The sequence below is a fragment of the Tiliqua scincoides genome, chromosome 3 (genome assembly GCF_035046505.1).
Source record: "Tiliqua scincoides isolate rTilSci1 chromosome 3, rTilSci1.hap2, whole genome shotgun sequence".
Classification (NCBI taxonomy): domain Eukaryota; kingdom Metazoa; phylum Chordata; class Lepidosauria; order Squamata; family Scincidae; genus Tiliqua; species Tiliqua scincoides.
In genome coordinates this window covers 193,851,852-193,875,980 of record NC_089823.1, presented here as the reverse complement: position 1 = coordinate 193,875,980, position 24,129 = coordinate 193,851,852, and the positions used below count along the sequence as shown (strand labels likewise).

The 24,129-nt window shown below is 43.2% G+C and overlaps 1 protein-coding gene across 3 annotated transcripts; it reads right to left on the bottom strand.

The window, feature by feature from the left end:
* Nucleotides 1-330: 330 nt before the first annotated feature.
* On the bottom strand, nt 331-22,197 carry IWS1 (interacts with SUPT6H, CTD assembly factor 1). 3 transcript variants are annotated; one of them, XM_066621713.1, is made up of 15 exons: nt 22,038-22,197; nt 19,552-19,667; nt 15,273-16,068; nt 14,077-14,272; nt 13,373-13,430; nt 12,972-13,066; nt 11,990-12,140; nt 10,729-10,811; nt 9,033-9,162; nt 8,539-8,656; nt 6,724-6,835; nt 5,728-5,784; nt 4,882-4,993; nt 4,123-4,298; nt 643-731 (listed from the first exon to the last, which is right to left on the bottom strand). In XM_066621713.1, the coding sequence occupies exons 1-14, from the start codon at nt 22,069-22,071 to the stop codon at nt 4,170-4,172; spliced, it is 2,187 nt and encodes a 728-aa protein (XP_066477810.1). In that variant the 5' UTR covers nt 22,072-22,197; the 3' UTR covers nt 643-731; nt 4,123-4,169. The 3 variants fall into 3 exon arrangements, with proteins under 3 accessions (XP_066477808.1, XP_066477810.1, XP_066477809.1); XM_066621712.1 differs by having other exon boundaries at nt 4,138-4,298; XM_066621711.1 differs by lacking the exon at nt 4,123-4,298 and having other exon boundaries at nt 331-731.
* Nucleotides 22,198-24,129: the final 1,932 nt, after the last annotated feature.

Here is a 24,129-nt window from a genome sequence, read left to right as displayed (position 1 = left end):
GTAAGGTCAACTAAAATCAACACATGTGCACAGTTACTTATGTGCCACAAAATGTATGTACATTCAACTTTTGCTGCAATGTAATGCACTGCAACATGGCATGAAGCAGATTCCGAAGGCAGCAGAGAATATTTACCTCCAACAATACCCCAAAAAAGCAAAAGACTTTGAAAAGTGTTGTTACTAGCAAGTAATCTGTACATATGAACACACAATGGATGTGTGTGTATAAAATGTAGCCACACATCCTCCCTGTTTTCAGTATGCAGCACGTTGTTCTGAATCTTCTAAATACACATTCAAGCCCATCAAGGCACTACACGGCCCCCACACATCAGAAAGATTTTAATGTCTGAGGTCTGAGCAATACAAGATTTCTTCTGTACAAAGGACACACCCGATCAAGGTTAAATACAATCATAATGAACAAGGTCCCAGGGTTCATAACCCTCCATCAACATATATTACTACCAGCTGAATCAACAATTGGAAGATACATTTTAAAAAACCCAAAGTCTGTTTTAAAAAAATGTAGACATCTTCAGAGAGTCTGTAGGTACACTTCTTACAGCAGAATTCAAAGATGATGCTGGGAAGGGTCACAAAGGCATTTTATTGCCTTCAATGCTGATTTTCACAGCATGGGACGTTCTACTTTTTTTCCTGATGTCTGTGAACTTCCGCATTTGTTTGTCCAGTCGACTGACCCCCTTCTTAGAGCTTGCCTGGAACTTGAAATAAAAGAATTATTATTAGAAAAAAAACAGAAGTTCCCAATTTATTTTTTTTTTTTTAACAGACAAAACATGCATATAAAACTCTTCTAGCAGCTGCTATCCTTTAATATAGCTGGTCAAGACACAGAAGAATCCCAACAGCATATTTTCAAATGAACACTACAAAGCGCATATGCACTTCTTACAAACACACAAAATGAGAGCTTTTCTATCAGGAAAATATGACCATTTTACTACCTACATGCTGGAACAATAAAGAATGCAAGAGTTCTTGCAATATGGAATGAACAGTCTCATACTAGTTTTGTAAACTATACATTTTATATTGTTGGTGGAGGAGACAAAGTACTCCATCACACCTATTTCTCATGAAATGTGGGCTAACATACCAATTCCACTGGTCCCTGCAGTTGGGAAGTGCACAGAAATACTGGTTATGTACAAGACATCGGGCTTATTTGGGAATAAATGAACATATGCCTAAATTGCATGTTAGCAAACTCTCTGCTACAATGCAATATACAAATTCACACATAATTAGGAAAGGGGGTTGGGGACACAACATATTTCATTGTCTTATACCAAACCAGAGCATTTGTTCATCTAAGCCCAGGACTGTCCACCTCAAGTGGCAACAGTTGTCCAAAGTCCCAGACAAGGCTCCTGGTCTGTATCTACTGCTCAACATGCTCCTAGCAGTGATCCCCAACAGCCATACTGCTTTCTCCCTTTACCCCTTTCAAGCACTGAACACAAGAGCATTAATAATGAAAAATGGGCACAATAGTGTGGGCTTTATATGCACATGTATAAACACACAAGCTGCAATTCACATCACAGCCAACAAGAGTCTGTGACACTCATGCAAATAACCATATTTTCACACAACAAAATATGCAAAAGCAATGATTGTGCTATGGAGGGGGGGGCAGAATGGAACTTCTAGGATTACAAAACAATGAACTGCATCCAAACTTGTACAAGAGGAAGTTGGTCATTCAACAGGGCTTGCTTGCTCTCTCCCCACCACAGCAGTTCTCTGCTGCTCCCAAAAGTTTCTCTTAAAGAGTCAGGATACTTTCTGAAAGGGGGAGGGAGGGAAAATTGCTGAAAACTTAGCAGAGACCTTCTGCAAGTGGAGCACCAATTTCTGGCAATTCTCCCCTTCTCGTACATTCACCCCCATATGCCACCCCCTTCACTACCCCAATTCTCAGGAGGAGTTTTTGGGAGGTACAGGGGAATGCTGTGGGACTGAAGGTTGCAAAACTCTGTTGTGCAAGTGGACTCCCATTTGCACAGCTCTGGACTCAACCTATCGTATTTTGAGTACTCATCACGTGCAATATCCTTAACATGGAACTACTTCTTCAAAAACCTTGTTCTATGTAAACGGGGGGGGGGGGGGGAGGAACACATCCTTGCACAGTTCTCAATTGCTCAAATTAACTTCCATTGCAAGCCTAAAACAGATTAGGAGGCAAATGAATATTTCCAGAAAGAGATGTGACAAAGACTCTGCACAAAAACAGGACAAAACAGCAGAACTAACAGTTAGGCCGAGCACTTCCTGGAAAAGCTACATCCCAAATAGGGGCATGCATGAGAAGAAGAATGGAATGCATGTGGCCCATTCCAGAAGATCATTCACAGCAAGACGCTTCTGTTTAGGTGAGGTGCAATAGAGCAGGGTTGCAATTCAGTGTGTGTTGGGAGGGGTACTGTTGCATTCACTCTTGCAATTAAAAAAGAACAATTACAAACGGAGTTTAAAAAACGGTTTTTAAAACTATGGGAATACATGAAGCAATAAGAAACCAAACAAGTTCCTTTGAGCCACATGGAGTTCTTTTCCCTCACTATTTAATACCCATAACCAGTTTCTTAGCACATCTGCGATGAATGAGAAAGGTTTCCATGTCAGGGTCACAAGACTTCTAGGGAGGCTTAAGCCCCAGCACCTTCTGATTTGGAATTTAAGCACTGAATGCAATACAAACTCAACCTTACTCAGCTAGGACTACAAGTTTCTCTCATTATACCACAAACTCCCAATGTCTCAACATTTTATCTTTCCAAGCTTTTTGTAACTGAAAAGCTTAGCCTTATACCCAAATCGCAGTATTCAAAGTACTTTAAATTCTTATCTCAGGTATCGTAACAACTGCCCTACAGAGTAAGTACATATGAGGCGGCCCTGTATTCGTGAGACTAATGGTCCACCTAACTCTCTTCCATCTACAACATCAACCAGCATTGCATCTCCAGGATTTCAGGCACAGATCTTTCCCAGATGTGCATAGAGATGTCAGGGACTGAACACAGAATCATCCGCATAACAACAAATACCCTCATGTCTGGGTATTTGAAGAGAGACCTTCTATTCCCAAAACCAGTATCATCTTAATGTTCAAATTTAATTCAACATTCAAATTTAGTTCAACAAAACTAGTTTCAACTAGCACATTTCTGAAAGGACTGCCTTTCCTAGAAATTAACAGTCTCCATTTACTGAAAGGCCATTATGAATGTCAGCTAAAAAGCCTCATTTTTCAGAAGTCAGTGTTGCTTCACATTCCACATAAGGAATTCATTAAAGATGCTTTTATTTGACCCTCACACCATCTCTATTAAGTAGGTTAGGACAAGGACAGTGGCTTGCCCAAGCCCATTTAGCGAATATTACAGATGGTCATCTGACCTATAGAAATATGAAGCTGCTTCATGCCAAGTTGGATCACCGAGTTCAGATAGCTCAGTATTGCCTACATTGACCAACAGGTTCTCCAGAAGTCAGACAACGATCTTTGCTTTGGCGCAATACCTGGATAGGAGTCTGCCAGAAAACGGCAGTGTTAGGTTATAAAATACCTCAGGTTGGCCATTATTATACCATAAGGAGCTTAAAAGAGACAAGATTTTAATTCCTCAACCACAGATTTGTATTTAAAACTGTTCTTATCCACAGAGGAATCGTGCTCAACTACAAAACTATGTATGGGGCTAGTTACCTACTGCAAGACACCTGGATTCTGAGAAGGCAAGCTCGTCACTTACCAAACAACTGTATTTAAAATTCTTAATAACCCTGATGAAGACTTGAAATACCAGGATTTGGCACCATTTCAACAATTGCTGGATATCCACTCATTGAACTTTGTGTGATAATTGTTGACCATGTGGGTTGACCTTTTTGGGTTTATCCTTCAACAATGATAATCAAGTCAAGGAAACTGTAAATTGCCTGCTAGTGTTTCTTTCTTACTTCCTTTGTGGGTCAAAGCTCTAAGAGGAGAGAATTTCCTAGGTGATAGTTAGTGGAGACATGCTGCTCTGTCTGAATGTGCACACTTGCCAACAGCTAAAGCACAAGCATTGGCCACACCTCCTTTGAGGATACCTCTCAAGCCCAGGGCATGCAGAGTTACAAGACTATAAGGGCATCCTGTTGCCTTCAATGCTGAACTTGACAGCCCGATGCACTTTGCTGAGTCGCTTCTGTTCAGCAAACCGCCTCTTGTGTTTTTCCAACCGATTAATACCTTTCTTAACAGTTCCGGGCTAGAAACAACATCCCAGTTAATGAAAAAAAGACAACTGATAAGAATAGAAAACTGCAGTACATTTAAGGGTGGTGCCTCCCCTTACCTGGCTTTAACAAATAAAAAATGTGAATTAGAGTATGGAAGTACCTCATCTAGAGCAATAGTAGTATAATAATGAACTGGGTAGAAGAGAAGAAGAAAGAGACCTATTAAGCTTCATAAACTCAAGACTATCAGGGAAACTAAGGGGATAAAAAAAATACTATAAAGGATAAAGAGTTATATCATGAAAAATATGTTCTTGAAGCTGATCTCCAAAGTCACTCATAATCCGAGCATCAACATAAAATTGCTGATCCTTGTTGCAACCATGACCAATATTCAACCTTTCCCAACAATACTTTGGCAATTATTTTGGCTGGGTTTTCAGACTGTGCCTTTGGGCAAGATAGTGCCATGTAATATATAGATGGAAACAGTAGAATAATGCCTCCTCAAGAATAACAGGGAGAAGAGGCTTTCAGATTTTCATGATTACCTAACTAGAACTGCTCTGGACTCAGTGTTGAAGAATACATTTCTTCCCTTAAGTCACTTACCCTGGAAGTCTCCATTTCCACATTCCACTTTGGTCTGACGACATAATCCTTGTTGGACGGCATGGGTACTCTTGCACGAGCACAAAATCCTGGATCACCAGGCCTAAGAGCTCTGAGAAAATAAGACAAAGATATTGCTACAAAAGATTGCTCAACATCTAACAGCTCAATCCTGTCATGTCCTGGAGCAAGAAGGCCGGCTGTCCTGTGTTGCATCCAGAGCAGGGCTGGGCCAGAATGTAGCTCAACTTGGAGTAAGGGGTATTCATTACCCTTATCCTTTGTCACGAGGCAGCTGTCCCTATGAGGCTACTCTGATCTGCACCACCTAAAGTTGTGATGCAAATTTGAGCAGCCTGGTGTAAGGCTGGGCCACTCTGGAGGGGAATTAAGATCCAGCCTAAGAACTGGATCCTGGCACCTCCCCTCTCCTGGGCCTGGTCCTCCTACCAATTTGCCAGCTGCCTGCCCTCCCCCTCCCTGGACCACCCCTGAAACATCCTCCTCCTGTCCTCCCCAACCCCCCTGCCAGCTTTCCCAGGCCAGTGCTTACTTACAGGGTCTGGGGTTGGATCTGGCAGGAGCAGGCTGGTGCGTGTCCTTCCACCAGCATGGCCTGCTCCCGAGTTGTCACAGAAGTGCCTTATGGCACTTTTGCAACACCTGGAGGCCAGCACAAGTCCCTTACACTGGCCTAGGGCACAGTTTGGATTGAGCACCAAGTGTCTCAAAATATTTCCTACTCATCTCCCCCAACATGTTAAAAACAAAGATCCAAATTTCTTTCCATCACAAACCACAGAATCAAGAGGCATCAACATGGTACCTTAAAAAGGACATACTTACTTTTCCTCTCCTGTCAACACCTTTTCCAGGTCCCTGCGAGGTGTTTGACCACCAGAGCTGCAAAACAGAAGAAATAAGCTTTGTGCTGCAGGACAATGCTGATCATTATTGCACTCTCTCACTGACAAATCCAAAGCATATGAGTGACATTTATAATATTTTTTGTAGCTGCACCCACACACCTCAGAATAAAGGAGGCAAATATAGCAACCCTATAGAATAAGAATTGTTGCAAAATATAGAAAAGAGGAGGAAATGATACATGGGGGGAAAAACAAGTTGATGAAAATAAATAGGACTGTGATAAAATAAGACTCTTTGCCAACTAATGTGCAAGCCAGGGTATGAATGATAACTGGCTTAGAGCCCAATCTTGGGCTTGACGCACCGGCTTACCCCGTGTGCACTGTTGCAAACGCGCCGTAAGGCATGTATACGAGGCCTAAAGCCGGGTGAGCACCCGTGCTAGCTGGGCACCCGGCCTCCGCTGCTTGATGGTCGCACAGAACGTCGAGCCACGGTAAGGAAAGCAGAGGCGGAGGGAAGGCGGGGAAGAGGTGTTCCGGGGGGAGGCGGACAGAGGGCAGGAAGGAGGCGTGAGAGGGAGGTGGGGAGAGGGCCAGCGGGAGGCATGTGGGGGGAGGGAGCAGGGAGGGAGGCAGGCAGGACTGGTGGAGCTCCACTCCATTGGATCCTGTGCATTCGTGTGGGGCTCGGCGCCCTACATCATTGCTCTTCCTTTTGGTCGGCAATGAATTGAGTAGCCCCATTGCAGGGTTACTTCTCTAACCTGGGAAAGTCCCCTTCTCCTGAGGTGCCGCCTGCGGTAGCCCAAGGTGTGCAGGATGCAGCGGCAGCTGTTTTTGGTGCCACCAAAGCTGCGTGTCACGGGAGCTCAGGATTGGGCTGTTAGACTATAAGCCAGCAGTAACAAGAACAGCAATGGTCAACTCTGTGAGTAGAAATTTGAAAGGTATGGTACACACAGACTCTTACCTGCTCAACCGTCTTCTCTGCGGCATCTGTTCCAAATCCCTCTGTTCTCTTTCTTCTCTAGTCATCCCTTTGTAGTTTGACGTTAAACCAAAAATAGGCCGAGACCATTCATCTGTTTTTACAAAATTCAAAGAAAAATTAGAAAAAAGGACAAATAGCACCAAAACACACACAATGCAACTGCAAGGAGCTCTTATTGCCCAACAAGCAACTTGTCTCAAAAACCATGACAGATTTCAGGAAGAAATGTTCATTATGGGTTACAAGTCATATGTAAGGTATGTGCAAGGTACAGGTAGGCTGCTCTGATTGCCAGATGCAGGGGAGATCACCAGGACGCAGGTTGTGTCTGTTATCTAGTGTGTTCCCTGAAGCATTTGGTGGGCCACTATGAGATACAGGAAGCTGAACTAGATGGGCCTTTGGCCTGATCCAGTGGGGCTCTTCTTATGTTCTTAAGAGTTCACTTAAAGTGAGGTGCTAGGGGTGGGGTGGGAATGTTGTCACATGCCGCTCCAATTGCTTCTGTGCAAGTCAAACACTTGCAAGAATCTTGGATTTCATTGTAAAAAATGTTTCTAGTCTTTATGATTCATTTATTTAAAGAACCAGGTAGTTGCCAAAAGAATGACAAAGAACGCAAACAATAAAATTGAAAAAGGAACCAATTTTATGCAAGAATACAAAATAACTCGAACACTTAAAGCAGGATGTTCATCTAGGCCACGGTTTCTCAAACTATGGGTTGTGACCCACTTGATGGGTCATGACCTGATTGTCGGTGGGTCACAACGGATAACAAGCTGCTAGCAGAGCAAAATGTATTCAGCCCTATGGAAAGTGAAACCGAGTCATCCTGTGTGTCTATTCATGAATAGACGACCGTGCCTTGGTCCATTGCGAAGGGGAGGCCGAGGGGAATCTAACACCACCAGAATGGTCCCAATCCAATGAACGTAGCCCCCCAAAAACTGCCGAGAAGGAAGTCCCTCCCTCGAAGCTGACAAATGTACTGAGCCTTATGGAAAGTGAAACTAAGCGACACAGTTGCGTTTACTCGCAAGTAAGCAAGTGTGCCTTGGCTTGTGTTGAAGGTCAGGTGAAGGGAAATGCAAGGCTACCAGAATGGTCCCAATCTCATGAACACTGAGCTCGACAAGTGCTCCAGAAGGCAGCCCCCCTCATAGTACAGTACAAAGAGGCTTGATCTGGTAAGACTTTTTTCTTTTTTTGTCTTGAAAAGCTAGGTGCTTCCTGCTGATGTGTAATTTTTAAAATATCTGCAGTTCAGCACCCATCAAATTCATGAAAACATAAATAAGCAAATGTTTTTTTGATTTCTTAAATACATTAATATTAACAAACCACTTGTGGAGTTTTATTCACTCTATAATTTCAATTTACCGTTTAAAATGTAAACTGTGGAGGAGATGTGAATTTAAAGATCACCAATAATGGAATAGCTGCATTTTTGAAATATACCATCTGGCATTGGAACAATTCAGATCTTGTTGCTATCAAATCCAACTCATGCATAAAAGCACTGTACTTATCTTTGCATAACCATAACTTTTGTTCTGGCCTATTCCCCTTAGCTCCATCATAATGAAAAAAGATAAGGGTATACTAAGAGATATACAAGCATTTATTTTTTGTGTGCAACCTTCAACATACATAATCAACTGAAATAGTAACGTACAAGGTTGTAAATTCTTGCATCACATACCTTATGGGAATAAATGCTAATGCCAATTGTAAATGCTCCAGTAGGACACAATTCTACCGCGCATCACATGAAAATCAAGGTTTACTTACTAATTAGTTTTCCTGCCATGTCCTTGTTGGGCCGTGACTCCTTAGGGTGTTTATAGAGATACATCACTGCTCGTCCAATCCCACTGTGTTTTAAGGTCTCTTGGCTCACACTAGGCAACTGCCGGGGGGGGAGGGGGAAATACAAACAGAAGTTGTTTACACTTTCTAGACTAAAACTTTGAGCAAAGTAGATTTAAATACAATGAAAGGGTTCTTAATAGCTGGGCAAAGGGACAGGTCGCTCAGGTAAACAGCAGAACCCTTACATTTCTAAGAAAACCTTTGTTTTTATATTGGTATCCAGAGAGTGTTTTTAATACCAGAGGGATATAAACTCCTTGTTCAGAATGAAAACACGTCTGGATGCTATACAGCAGCTCCATTCACATGTGCTATATTCCTGTGAGCGTACTCCTCTATACTCTCTCAGAGGAATCCACACACTCAGTTTGCTGTATAAGCTGTACTGCCTCTAACAAGTAGAGGATGCTAACCTCTTGCAGAATCTTCAGAAGCTCCTCTCGAATTTTCAGTGCTGGAAGACTTCGATCTGGTAATGGAGAAAGCCACTCTTTGATGGCTGACATCACACCACTGTCAATGAAAGTTTCTTTCAAGTCCTGCCTGGAAACGTGGAGTGAAAACCATCAGAACCAGAGGAGAAGAATGTCTTTCGTCAACTCATCCATCTCTTGAATGCTGCTCCCTTATTACCATTCCAACAACAGTTTAAAATATAAATTTTAAAAAGGTGAAATTCAGGCTGAGATTGCATCTTGAAAATGACTTAAGTAATCTCCATCCACACCCAAAGGAGTTCCTGATTTCCCCTTCTAAGGGCAGACTTATGTAGCATCACACGATACCCTGGAGAGTCTGTGCACATAGACCTTTTGGATCCCTGGGTTTTAACCTGCACAGTGTGCTCTAGGACCATATGTGCTTACTGTTTGAACAGATTGGCAATTTGGGACACTTGCTCTAAACTAGGCATATGAGAAACTCAATACAGAAGTACTGGTCTCATCAAAACTCATTTACGTCTCTTAAAATTCTTCCAAATTCATCTTGAATTTGGGTGAATTTGAACTTTAGGTGAAATTCAGTGGCAACTCCACTCCAAAACAATGCAGTACTTCTATGCATGTTTACTTAGATGTAAGTTCCACTGAACTTCTTAATAAATATGCATAGCACTGGAATGCAAGTAAAATAAAAAATCTCCTTAGGCACAGAAAAAAAAGTGAACACCATACCAATATACAAAGAAACATGAATACCAGAAATTCCAAACTTGAACATATCTCAAACAGCAACACAAATATATTTAACCCAAGTACTAACCAAGCCTGACCCTGCTTAGTTTCCGAGATCAGACGAGATCGGGTGCTTTCAGGGTAGTATGGCCGTAGAGAATAAAACTGTATACATGCTTAGTGAGGTAAATGAATAACGTGGGGTAAATGAATAAAATTGTATACACGCTTGATGGCGTAAATGAAGAGCTTTCTGGGATGGTGGCCAAATATATAAATATGATAATTAAGAGACGTATTTCTATGATGGTCTCAAATGGTTGATACATGGCAGCAAGGCCTGGTTGGTCACGGTTGGAGGTGAACTGTCTGATTCATGTATCCCTTCATCCAATCCTTTATTTTATACTGCTCGGATTTTAAATATGCCAATAAAGGTTTCTTAAACACCTTTAAACACACACAAAATCAATCCTTTTCAACACACACAAAACCAATCCTTTTCAAACCTTACAAGGATTTAACAGAGTATTTAAAACTCAAAACTACTTCTATACAAATAAACACATGGGCACCTCAGATAAAATGGTCACACAAGAATATCAATAAGATGGTCCAGAACGCAAGACACCCCCCATAATACTTTATATGCTGGGCTTGAATTTTCTCTGCTGCCAAGGCAAATTTTGCAACTTTCAGTGTAATGTACAACTAATCACTGCCTGCAAAAGAATAGGCATCTGCTCCAAATTTGATCTGTTAGCAAGTGCTTATATACTACTTGGGTGACTATGTTAAGGGTAAGAATAGGTAACAGATAACATCCTCCACTTCCCCCTAACCCACAAGAGACAGTTGGAACATTAGTAAACCCCTGTTCCAGGGAGGCAGTTGGCATGCACTGTACGTGCACAACTGAAGCACTAATACTTACTTTTTAAGGTGCATAACTACAGTTGGAAGCAATGTTAGCTTTTTAAGTGCTGGTTTCTTCTGAGTATTCAACTGTCGGTCCTCCTGTTGGAAGCCAGAGATTTAATTATAAATAAGCAGCAAGAGGAAGCCTCAAAAATCTCAATTCAGAAGACTTACAAAACAAATTTGCTGTTCTTCATTCATCAGAACAGTTCTAGAAACAAAAAAACAGTGACGCGGGTGGCATCACATTTTTGTAAATTCCAGTGGCATTTTTGGCCTGTTACACCAAAAGTGTTTAACACAAATCAAACCCATGCGTTACTGGTGCAACAGACTTAAGTTACATCTTAGAGCTTATCTGCATGTTATTCAGAAGTCTTGAAAACAGTATGTTTATCCAATTGCAAAGCACAATCTAAACAACTTCTTTAACCAGACTACTTCATGACTATGGCACTAGCTCTAATTTTATCATATAGGCACAAAATCTGAAAAGCGGTGCCATTCTGGTTTTTTTCTTGCAGTACAAGTTTTTTTATAAAATTAGTATCACATTAATGTATTTTATTCCTGCTTTGCTGTAGAGACACAGTGCAGCAACTGTGCACACAATTATATTGCCTTCCAGATGCATCTCCTAGGAGAGTCTACTCTCAAGTTCTGCCAGTTGTTTGCTCCATCTGCTGCCCTTACCCACCATGGCCACCCTGCTATCTCTTCATTCCTGCCAGACTGAAGCAATTTGGTCAGTCAGCTCTTGCTCTGAGAACAGCCTAGGTACTGAACCCCCCTCCCATTCCATTCTTTCACTGTATTTTGGTATTCTATCAGTCGGCTATTTCCTCTTCAGTGCTTGAGAATCCCTATCACCTTGCGGCCTCTCCCCAAGAGGTGTATCAGCCTTCATGGTCACCACTGAAAGGCCATCCCTGCTTTTACATGGACTACATATGCACTGAATAATGCAGTTGGCTTCTGGACTGCCAGTGCTTTCATCTACCCTTGCTGCTGTTCCCGTGGAATTTGGACAATATAAGGGGCAGGGCCATCACGGCAAGTCCTATACTGCTTTATAAATAAAAAGTGGTTTGGGAACCCTTTTTAACTAGTTTGCACCTAAACCCTGGAGTGTTTGGACAGTGAAAACTTTCAGCTTATTTTGCTCAGTGTTTTCCTTGCAAACTTAACTGCTTTCCACAGCCTAGTGCTGAAAACAATTACTCTGAGTGAACTGAAGTTGTATGAGTCTTGGACACACACACACACACAAAACGCACCTCTGCTGCTTCATTCATCTTAACAATCATAGCACTGACTACATCATCAGCGTCGCTAATGAATGTCCCACCATCACGGTTGCGCCGGCGCTTGCCACTCATGCTCTTTTTCCGTTGTAACATCATATCAAAATCTGACATAAAGTCCATACTGAAATGAAGAAGGTTTCGATAGGGTTAGACAAGAGCAGCCACTTTGTAACCTGATGAATGTGTATCTGTGTGTCAGATTAGCTTTAACTAATTAGCATAAGGCAACACAGGTGCTTTATATGCTGTAAAGCAGTGGTTCTCAAACTTTTAGCGCTAGGATCCACTTTTTAGAAAGACAATCTGTCCGGATCCCCTGGAAGTGATGTCTAACCTGGAAGTGATGTCATGGCAGGAAGTGACATCAAGTATGAAAATTTTTAGCCCCCTCCCATATGACAAAAATCAAATCAATTAAGTAAGTAAATTAAAAGTTTACAATAAGTTTAAAAATTTATTTAAAATAAAGGAGAATCCTACTAACCAGATCCTGATCTGTCAAAAAAAATTCCCGACAACCAAAGGCTGCAATCCTATCCACACTTACCCAGGAGTAAGCCCCATTGACTATAACTATTTGACTAAGCCCCATTGACTATAACTGCATATACGTAGTAGCCTGTTAAAAGTACTGATCCGTATCATTTCCCCAAATGCAGTCACGTACCATGCTAGCATCAAGTCTAATATTTAAAAAATAAAATACACATTCAAATGAATGGGGACCCACCTGAAATTGGCACATGACCCACCTGGTGGGTCCCAACCCACAGTTTGAGAAACACTGCTCTAAATTTTATAGCTATTTAGAACTGTAATCTACAGTTTCACAAAAAGAACTGCACCCAAACTGAAAGAGAAAGAATAGGGCAACAACCTTGACAACTATTGTACAAAATGTAGTGACACAAAGCAAAATCAGTTTCTTGTAATCATCACAATAAAGACTCACTGCTTTCCTCTTTTGATATTGTCATCAGAATCTGACTCCTCGGCTGCTCCTTTCCTTTCTGCTTTCTCTTCTTCCAAATCTTCCTGGTTAAAGCCCTTGGATTAAAAACAATACAATTCAGTGCATCTATTTATTGAAGATTTTTCTAAGTAAAGCTCCATCAAAGCATAGCAAACACAGAGTTTGAAATATTTCACAAGACTTATGTTAGTCTTTAAGCTGGCCCACCACTTTCCAATCTGTTAAAGAGATCCATCTTTTTCCTGACATACAACAAGGCTGACAAAGTAATGCAATTTTAAAATCATAATACAAAACTAGGAGCACTTTTGATTTATAGAAGCCTCAAACAGGTGGAAAGATTGGGAAAGACAAGGAAAAACAATTCCCAACATACTTACTGTAAACTCTTCCTCTTCCTCATCTCCAGATTCTCCAAATATATCTGCGATGAGGTTTCTGAAAAAAGAGATCACGCATATATTTTGCATTAATTCTTATTAGGGATACACAACATCACACAGAAAAATGGCTTTTACTGGCAGGATTTGCATTTGTTCACCAAGCCCTAACAAGTCCAAAATTAAAACACCAGCAATCCCCTCTTCTATTCAGTTAGGGCCCAATCCTACCATAGCTTAGCCCCAGGTGCTGAGCTCCAGCACCGTGCATTCTTACTAGGCTGTAAAACATGTTTACGGCACCATCTGTGCAGGGAGTGCTGGGCCCAGCACCAGACACCACCAGAGCAAGGGAAGAGCTTGGGCAGGGGGGAAGGTATTCTGGGGCAGGGGGAGGAACTGGGGCGGGAGGGGGGGTGAGACCAGCAGAGCCCTTCTCCACTGTATCCATATCCTATCCTTGGGGATCTCAAGTCTGTGATGGCAAAATAATCGGCGCAGACTAGAGAAGCCCCACTGTGGGGCTTCCCCCGAGGAGACCTTGAGTGGCCCCAGTGATGCCACTGGATGCAGCGGTTGCCATTTTGGTGCCGCGGCCAGGGCTGCCACTCAACTCAAGTTTCCCACAGCAATGCCTGTGGTCCACCTACTCATCAGGATTTCATATTCCAACCTTGTGGCTTTCTCACTTGAAAGAAACTTACTCCTGCTCATTTCCTGACTCGCTATCGCTCCCAAAAAGATCCTTCTCTTCTTTCTTCTTCCCAGCATCAGCCCTGTCATCATCATTTTGATCTTCACTGTCTGAGGCAATGGGTTTCTTTTGCTTCTCATATTTCTCTGAGGCAGCATCACTATCTGATTCTTCGCCATCCGAGATGATGCGGCCCTTTTTCACAGCTGCCAACACAGATTAAGAGATTAATAAATAATGGACTGTCCACTCTTATTCTAATGTTCCGCCAGCGCACTGGTTGCTACGCTAGCACAAGTCATCGTAAAAGCACCGTAAAGCTGTTAGAACAAGGCAAAAGGTTATCAGCCAAAAGAATTGCTCTTCTACCAGGATGCTTGCAAATCAAGCCACAAAAAACAAAACAAACAAACAAAAAACTTAGGCCAAAGATTAAGATTGAATGGAAATTTACTTACAGTCTGATGTAAGCTCATGCGAACACTTAATCACATGAAGGTTCTCAACACTGAAAGACCAGGAGCCCTAAGCGGCTGCCCCTGAGCGCATGCAGGTATAATAAAAACAATAACGAAAAACAGAGACTAGGAAACACACATCTGTAGTACAACAAAGGTTAGCAAAAAGGAAGCTACACACACACACACACACACACAAGAAATCAAAGGACACGCACTTTACAGTGACCATTAAAGGGACCAGATACAATACTACTTCAAAAGAATTAAATGCTCCCTCTACTGATGGATACTACTCAGTGTTGCTATTCCCCAACAAAAGCACTAAATGAAGACTCAGGAGCAAGCAGCACTGGCAGGATGGCTTGTGCCAGTCCACAAGTTTTGGATCCAAACACCTGGCTGCTGGGGAGTTTGTGCCAACCAGCACAAGGGCAGGGGGAGGGTGATGTGAGGGCACTTTGGAGGGGGAGGGTGAAACGGGGCAGATGAGGCATGGGAGGGAGCTCAATAAGCATAGGTTTCCTCTGCCATATCCTACCCTCCCTCCTGGGCCAGGCAACCTTACTAAGGGTTGCTTGGACGTCCACCAACAATATAGCTGGCAGAGATTCAAGTAGCCCCAGAGGGCAGGCTAGGGCATTCAACTATGATATCAGTTCATAAATTCAACTACAACTCATCAACTTCTGAATAATCAGATGAAGCATGTGCACTGCGAATCAGGCCTAAATTAGCAATTCCTTACGTGTTTTTTCTTCTTCTTCACTATCAGAGAGGACTGCAGCTTTCCTCTTTGTGGATTTTTCCTCTTCTTTTTCTTCTTCCTCATCGCTGTCTGCTATTTTCCGTTTTTCGGGAGTTTCTTCTTCACTTTCAGAGCCATGAAGCCTTTTCCCTGGTTGTTCGCTGTCTGTAAGTTGAGCAACATTCTCTGTTTCCTCCTCTTTCTTAGTTTCTCTATCACTATCCTCCAGCTGTGTTTTTGGTTGGTTTGTGGAAACATCCTCTGGTTCAGAGTCACTGGGTTGACCCTTTGGCCCCTCATTTTCAGAGTCACTGGCAAGAGGTTTGGGGGCCGTTTCATTCTCCGAATCACTATCCTGAGTTTTTTGTTGCTCTTCATTCTCCGAGTCACTGGCTGGAGGTTTTTGTTCCTCCTCATTCTCCAAGTCACTTGTATGACCTTTCTGTGATCCCTCATTTTCAGAGTCACTAGCCAAGCGTTTCTGGGGTTCCTCACTTTCAGAATCACTAGCATGGCCTTTAGGAGGCTCCTCATTTTCAGAATCACTGGCTTGATTATTTACAGCATCCTCGTTGTCAGAGTCACTGGCATGGTGAACTGGGCGGTCGTCGTCGTCATCAGAGTCACTGTCTTTACCTCTCTGAACCCCCTCATTTTCTGAGTCACTAGCATTATGATTTGGGGCGTCCTCATTTTCTGAATCACTGTGTTTTTGCCTTGGGGTATCTTCATTTTCAGAGTCTGTCAAAGGGTTTTCTCTAGCCTGTCTATCGCCTTCCCCATCACTGAGTTCATTCTAGATAAATAAATAGGTATGAATAAGTTACAAAAAAACAAGTCAAAGATAAAAATTGCAGAAAAATACCTACAGTCATTTCTCTTTATATGTGAATTTGTTACCTGTGAATTTGCTTATCTGCAAGAGGGAGATAACTCCTACCTACTTCTCATTATCTGCGACTCTGTTCTCATTATCTGTGAATACTGTGCCGGTGCGCTTGGGGTGGGGGATCTTGGTACAGCTACGAGCAGGCAGGTGGGGCCAAGGGAGGTTGCAGAAGGAGAAGAGACAGTGGTCTCTTCATAAGCAGAAGGCAGCACCAATCCAATACGGGGGGAAGGGGGAAGGAAGAAATGTCTATATAGTATACGGCCAACAGAGGAGGGGATTGCAGGAATCACATCCAGCCAATTGTACTCTTCGTTTTTTAGGAAGCTGTCTGGATTGGGTCAATTCTACACATAGGGACTGATATGACCCATGGAGAATCAACACATTTGTGTCCACTTCCAGACTTGTCCCACTACCTTGGGGATTCCAGAAGTACCTTCACAACCCTGGCAATGATGAGAGGTCTCTGGAAGGCCATCTGAGGGCAGAGAAGAAGCCAAGAGACAGGTTGAAGCAGAGGACAGGTGAAGCATTCCCCTCCACACAACTGAACTCTGAAGTCTCATTGCTGGGCCAGCAACCTTCAATGAGTCGAGGGATAGCCAGCATGGAGGGGAAAGCATCATATGTTGGCGATGTTGATGAGCCCTCACTACCACCTAGCCCCATAGACTTCAAATTAAGATTCAGGTTCATAAAGTTCATACAGTAGATGGTGAAACCCTTGGAACCTAACACCATTTTTCCTATAGATTCCATGATTCAGTATCTGCTAATTTGGTATCCAATAGGTTTTCCAGGAACCTGACTCTAAAGGATAATAAGAATTAATTGTATGTAAAACGTGTTTAGTGTTGCAATCCAAAACAATTTTACACAAAAAATAAGAATTTTTCTCTCTGTATCACAGCATTGTCTTCCATGCCACACCTGATACATGACAAACACAATTGTTTAGCACACCAATCCCTTTTTCACTGTTATCTTTTAGGCAACACATTAAAAACCAACAAATGAAGCATGGGGAGTTGCCCCAAACATTAGGTCATTTGGAAAATATTTGCAAGCATAAGAGTGCTCTGTATAAACATCACAGCTCCCCTAACCATAAGGAGCTTCTTTAGTTACCCATACACTTGTAAGACACTCTCTTTTTCACAATTGTACAAGTGTCAAGAACTGTATTCAACAAGTGGATTTCACATGAGGCCTGTTACAAGCAAGAGCACCAATCTTCAGTTTCACTTAAAATTACACCATGCACGGTTACATGCCTAGAAGATGCCAACAAAATTTTAGCTGCTATTGTAATGCACAGCTCAAACATTTTAGAGACCAGATTTTGGGCAACGCACACTCTTTCACCAAACAATCACATACTAGTTCTGTGCACGCAAGAAGCCTTTGGACTGCATTTCTTGAGTAGCAGTCCTGTCCACCCACCCATACATGGACATAAATCTCAAGACTTGAGGGCAATATACCATATCGGTCTGCTGATAAAAATACTGGGCTAGCCCAAAGTTTAAAGGAGATCTTGGATCCCAGCTCATGCCTACTAGTTCAAAACATAAATCCAAAAAGATGTTAACCAGGGAAATGGGCTGAAATTAACTAGGGCTTCCTGATTTTAAAAGTACAGATGTTGAAGTGCTTCTCTCATTTTTTCTGAATGACACGTTTGGCCTCTTGTACGTGTTTCAACACGCAAATTCTAACAGCTGCCTTTCTTTTCACTGTAGCTATACCAAGTTAGTGGCCCATCACAGTCTTGGGATCAAGTAGTTCAATCCTGAGCTGCCTGGCGTGCGGGGCTGCCACAGTGCCAAAAATAGCTGTTGTGCTATCCTGTGTGCACTGGTCAGCCGCTAGCAGCTCCTCAGGAAAAGGGGACATTCCCCGAGCAAGAGAAGTAGTCCTACAATGGGGCTACTCAACTCTATGGCAGCTCTTTAGCTGATGCAGAATCAAGAAGCTTCATGTCAAGTTACGCAACCTGACACAGGGCTCTGGATTTGGCAGAGTTGACCTCTGCCAGTCCCGCCCCCCTCCCCACCACACATTCCCTGCACTCTCTGCCCGCCCCGAAGGCCCCAACCAAACCCCCACCCCACCCCCCATGCCCTGAATTACCTCTCCGCCACACCAGGTACTTCAGAGCGCTGTCCCAGTAAGGGTCCACGCTGGGCCAATTCTGGTGCTCAGCCAGCAGTAATGCCTGCAAACGTGCCTTACGGCACATCTGCAACAGTGCGTGCTGGGGGTGAGCCGGCATGCACTGCTCTAGATTGGGCCCTAAGCCTTGCTCCTCCATACCATATACATCAGTTGAATTTGTAGTACTGTACAAAGCAAAAAGTTTATTACAATATCCAGGTTCAAACCCTCACACCAATTGGCAGAATTCTCTTAAACATCATCATCATCCAGTATACAAAATCATCCACTTCATCCTGTAAATCAACCAACCTCTGCCCTCTCAATTTATTCATCAACAGGAACGAATTTCCATTGCTAAAAATCACATATGAAAGCATGAAATGATTCCCAAGACAAATCTTAACAGTCTCTCCTCTGTATATTCTACTCTAGTTCTAAAATCCAAGATGGCCCTTAGTGACCTTCCTTCAGACCGATTCTTTTTCTGCCTTCCAATACTTTTGTTTAGCCATGTTTTTAACTTGCTAATACCATGCAATATGATGCATGTTGACTAGGAGTTTCACTATACTCTATGGCAGTGGTTCTCACACATTTAGCACCGGGACCCACTTTTTAGAAAGAGAATCTGTCAGGACCCAATGGAAGTGACATCATGACCGGAAGTGACATCATCAAGCAGGAAAATTTTGTACAATCCTAGGTTCCAATCCTACCCATACTTACCCAGGAGTAAGCCCCATTAACTATCATTGTTAAAAGAATATACATTTAAAAGTACAGGTCTGTAACATTTCTCCAAATGTAGTCGCATACCATGGTAGCATCAAGTCTAATATATTAAAAATAAAATATTGAAATGAACGGGGACCCACCTGAAATTGGCTCGCAACCCACCTAGTGCGTCCCGACCCACAGTTTGAGAAACATTGCTCTATGGGGTTTACTACCAAGTAAGTAAGGATTATAGCCTCAGCACCATTACTAGTTTGAAGAGATATGACATGACAGGATACACACAAAAACGTTTCAGGGGTCTGCACAGAACTGTTGGGAATGTTTAGTTCCTCTCCTTGATAATGTTATTGATACTGTTTGGCTTAGTTTCTTAACTGGATAAAGTACTTGGGTTGGTCTACAGCAGTGGTCTCCAAACTTAGGACCTCTAAGCAATAGAAAAAACTCTACTTGTTTCCAGTGGTGCATTTTTATTTGTTTCTCTATTACCTCTGAATGTTGTCCTATGCTTCCATTTTCTGATCCAGAGTGCTGTTCATTTTCATTAGCTTCTGCATCTGATCCTAACTCACGCTCATCTTGTACTGGAGTGGCTCCACCATCATCTTCAACAGTTAAAGAAAATCAGAAAAAACCTTAACATACTTCATCAAGAAACTGCTGAACATATGAAATAATGGTAACAGAAGGGAAACTGCTACTAGACATCCAGTTTCTGAATTAAAGGCAGCACCTCCCATTTACTTTAATTTTGGCCCTGGGTCATAACAGAACTGCAAGAAGCAGTACAAAATGCAAACATCAACCGTGTGCCTAAAATTATTTCAGTGCTCAAGAAGTAAGTTTTCACTGAAGTACACATACTTGCAACTCACAACACAAGACTTAATAAAAAGGTGTTGATTTAAGTTTCAAGTATTTGACATCTGCCAGCTAGCAAAAACTCAGTATTTTGAAGATGTGTCAAATTCTATTCATTTGACAGCAAGCAGGGAAGAAATTTCTTCTTAAGAAATGTGTGGAAGGGGCATTTTACAAGTTAGTACACAAGATCCTTTGTTTTTCCTGAGCCACAAAAACAAAAGTGGTCATCATATGAAAAATGATCATGTCTTCCTTTCAAAACAAGAGTAAAAATACTCAATGAATGGAAACTAATTTGAAAAAAAACAATTTTCCAAACAATGCTGATATTTAAACATGACAAACCAAGATGCAATGTAATTACCACCTACACATCTCATTGCCACAGATTCAAGATCTAAGTTTCCATTTGGCCAAATTCGTCTGTACGGATCAAATTCGTCAAATCCCTTTGGTCAAATCCATCAGTCCAGGATCCTAGGTTCAGTTATGATGAACAAAATACACCTTGTTCAGAAAAAAATGTTTCTGTGTAATCTTAATGGCCCAGAAACACAATGAAAACTGCACAGAACTGTGTGTCTGAGAACTTGGCTAATAAGGAGACATTATGGCATCTCTGAAGGCAGTCACATCAACACTGAGGCGCAAGAATAAGGTAACTAGCTGGTAAAGCTACAATCCTAGGAAGAGAAATATGGTTCGCTACATGGGTACTTGTTTAGGAGAACACAGATAACAAATAGAATTGTATTGAGATCCTGGAAAGAAACTAGATGAAATTGAATCAACTCTCCCTCCCTGAGAAGAGGAGGCTGAATTCAATGCTGGATGCTTGGATCTATGAAATTCCTTTGAAACGTAGAGTGATTCACTGGGCTTAGCTTTTAAATAGATATGCTGGAGAAGAACAAAAGACAAATGTCTTATGTGCTGTATTCATATACACCAGTTAAATGGGAGAAGAAAATCCCTAAACAGTTGAAAGGCAGCAAACAAGCATAATCTGTTAATGAAAGGCCTGACAAAATAATCCTAACTTAAAACTGGATGCCAGGCAAATCTCCCAGGACAGGGAGAAGGCCATGGCTGGGTGTACCAATACCCACACTTGGGTGTGAATATAAAACACTAGGCTCCATCAAGTGCCATGCATACGTCTCTTTAAAATGCACTAAAGCAGTAACTCTGCCGTTTTCTTATAACAACTTCTGAACATTTTAAGAAGAGATGTACACCAAATTTTAGATGCAAAATATCACATCGGATAAAAATTTTCTATATTTTGTACTCAGGTAGCTGTACCTAAATACAAATGCAAAATAAGAATCAGTTGGGACCAATCCTATCCAAATTTTCAGCACTGGTGTAGCCGTAATGCAGTTCGGAGGTAAGGGAACAAATGTTCCCATAACTTGAGGAGGACTCTGTGACTGCCTCCCCACCGCAGGATGCACTGCATGCCCCACTGCCACGGATGCACCAGCACTGGAAAATTGGATAGGACAGGGCCCTCAATGATGAGTGCTGCTGTAAAGAAAAATATGTTGATGGGCACAGAGGAAAGGGAGGAACCAACAAAAAATCCAAATGCAAGTTCCCAGGAATAAACAAGCCTGACTAGCTTGGACTAGCAAGCACAGGTACTCAGTCAGTTTCAGTAGGATACAACTATGACCAACAGAATCATCTTCTGAACCCCACACTATGCTGTGCAACCCATTTCTGCCCAGCCCACAGGTGTACAATTGGATCCTTGTGGCAAGGGGTTCCACAGGCTAATGACACTGAGCACTCATGAGCACAGGCACTCAAGACAGGCACCATCACCACGTCCTGTAGCAAGGGGTTCCACAGGTTAATGACACTGCCCTGAGACGACAACAGTCATCCAGGTCAGGCACCACGAGCACGTGTGGTGGCAGGGAGTTCCACGGGCCAACGACACTGAGCTCTCCGGACCCCAAGCGCCCGGGCCAGGCGCCGTCAGCACACCAGGTGGCAGGGAGTTCCACAGGCTGTGCTGCGCATGCCGCCCTAAAGGCCACCCGCGAGAACCAACCCCGCAGCCAGGCCGCCCCCCTTCTGCAGCCCGCCCGCCGCGCACGTACCCGATTGCTCCCCGCCGAAGAACGCCGCCTCCATAGCCCCGCCTCCAACAGCGAGCGACCGACGGAGGGGGCGGGGCTCCGATTTCGGGGGGAGCACCGGAGAGGCGTGCGGGGGACGGGCAGCGAATCAACTTCCAGGTTCCGGGCCGGAAGCGCCGGAAGCGCCAGCACCGCCGCCCCCCGCCCGCCCCCGCGCCGCAGGCAGGAACTTCCGCCGCTCTGAGACGGTGCCGCCCCCGTCTCTCCCGGCAGAGCCTCCTGCGCATGCGCAGAGCCTGCCTGTTCCCGCCCTGCCTTCGAAGAGGGCAGAGGAGGAGCAGCACAGGCCGGGTCGCAAGATATCGCGAGGCCTCGCGAGAGGACAAAGTCTCGCGAGCTTTGGAAGGGTGACGCTAGAGCCTCGGAGGCGGGAAGAGTGACGCGTAGGGCCGCGCTTCCGGTTCATCCCCCCCTGTTTCAGCCCTGCCCCAGGCAGAGGAGGGGGCGCTCTGGGACTCCTGGAGGAGGGGAGGGGCGAGCACTCTGCGCTCCCCCCAGAAACAGAACACGCAGCAACATACGTGTATGTGACATATATGCGTAGATAAAGATATATACATACATAGATACACGTGAAAAATATATACATATAACAAAGATATGCGGTATACGTATTTATATTAAGATACATATATAGATACATGTAAAAGATATGTTTGTACACACACATATATATGTACACATGTCTTAAACTTGTGTATATGTATGTGTTTATATACACACACACACACAGGCCCACAGGCATACTGTAAGTCTATATATATTATATGTATATCTTGTAAGTATAATATATATATTATACGTATATGTATTATATATGTAAGTATGTATATATGTACACAAAGAGAGTCTGGTCCAACAAGAAGCTCACGGAACATACCAAGATCCAGGTCTTGTATGTACATATGTGCATATATGTACATACATATGTACATACATACAGATCCAGTATGTATATATGTACACAAAGAGAGTCTGGTCCAACAAGAAGCTGACAGAACATACCAAGATCCAGGTCTACAGAGCTTGCGTCCTGAGTACACTTCTGTACTGCAGCGAGTCATGGACTCTTTGCTCACAACAGGAGAGGAAACTGAACGCTTTCCACATGTGCTGCCTCCGACGCATTCTCGGCATCACCTGGCAGGACAAAGTTCCAAACAACACAGTCCTGGAACGTGCTGGAATCCCTAGCATGTATGCACTGCTGAAACAGAGACGCCTGCATTGGCTCGGTCATGTCGTGAGAATGGATGATGGCTGGATCCCAAAGGATCTCCTCTATGGAGAACTCATGCAAGGAAAGCACCCTACAGGTAGACCACAGCTGCGATACAAGGACATCTGCAAGAGGGGTCTGAAGGCCTTAGGAGTGGACATCAACAAGTGGGAAACCCTGGCCTCTGAGCGGCCCGCTTGGAGGCAGGCTGTGCAGCATGGCCTTTCCCAGTTTGAAGAGACACCTGGCCAACAGTCTGAGGCAAAGAGGCAAAGAAGGAAGGCCCATAGCCAGGGAGACAGACCAGGGACAGACTGCACTTGCTCCCAGTGTGGAAGGGATTGTCACTCCCGAATTGGTCTTTTCAGCCACACTAGATGCTGTTCCAGAACCACCTTTCAGAGCGCGATACCATAGTCTTTCGAGACTGAAGGTTGCCAATATGGATGGACACATATACTTAATACGTTTGTATATTATGTATTGTATATATACTTGTGAGTGTATATACTTAAAACATATACGTATTTTTATAGTGCACGTGTGTGTGTGAAAAATATGTTCACAAAATATTAAACACACCCACACGTAAATATAATAGGCTTAATATTTTGTGAATGTATTTTTCACCCAAAATAAGGCCTCAGTCTGGGAACTGCTGGTGTAGCTTGATCTTTTTGACTCAGCAGCAGGCTGAATAAACCGACTTCAGTGGGACTTGGGGTAGGATTGGAGCCTTACAGTGCAGTCCTACGTGCATGTTCGTTAGGGTTGCCAAACCTCCAAGACTGGCCTGGAGTCTCCAGTCACCAGAATTATTTTCCAGAAGGTTCT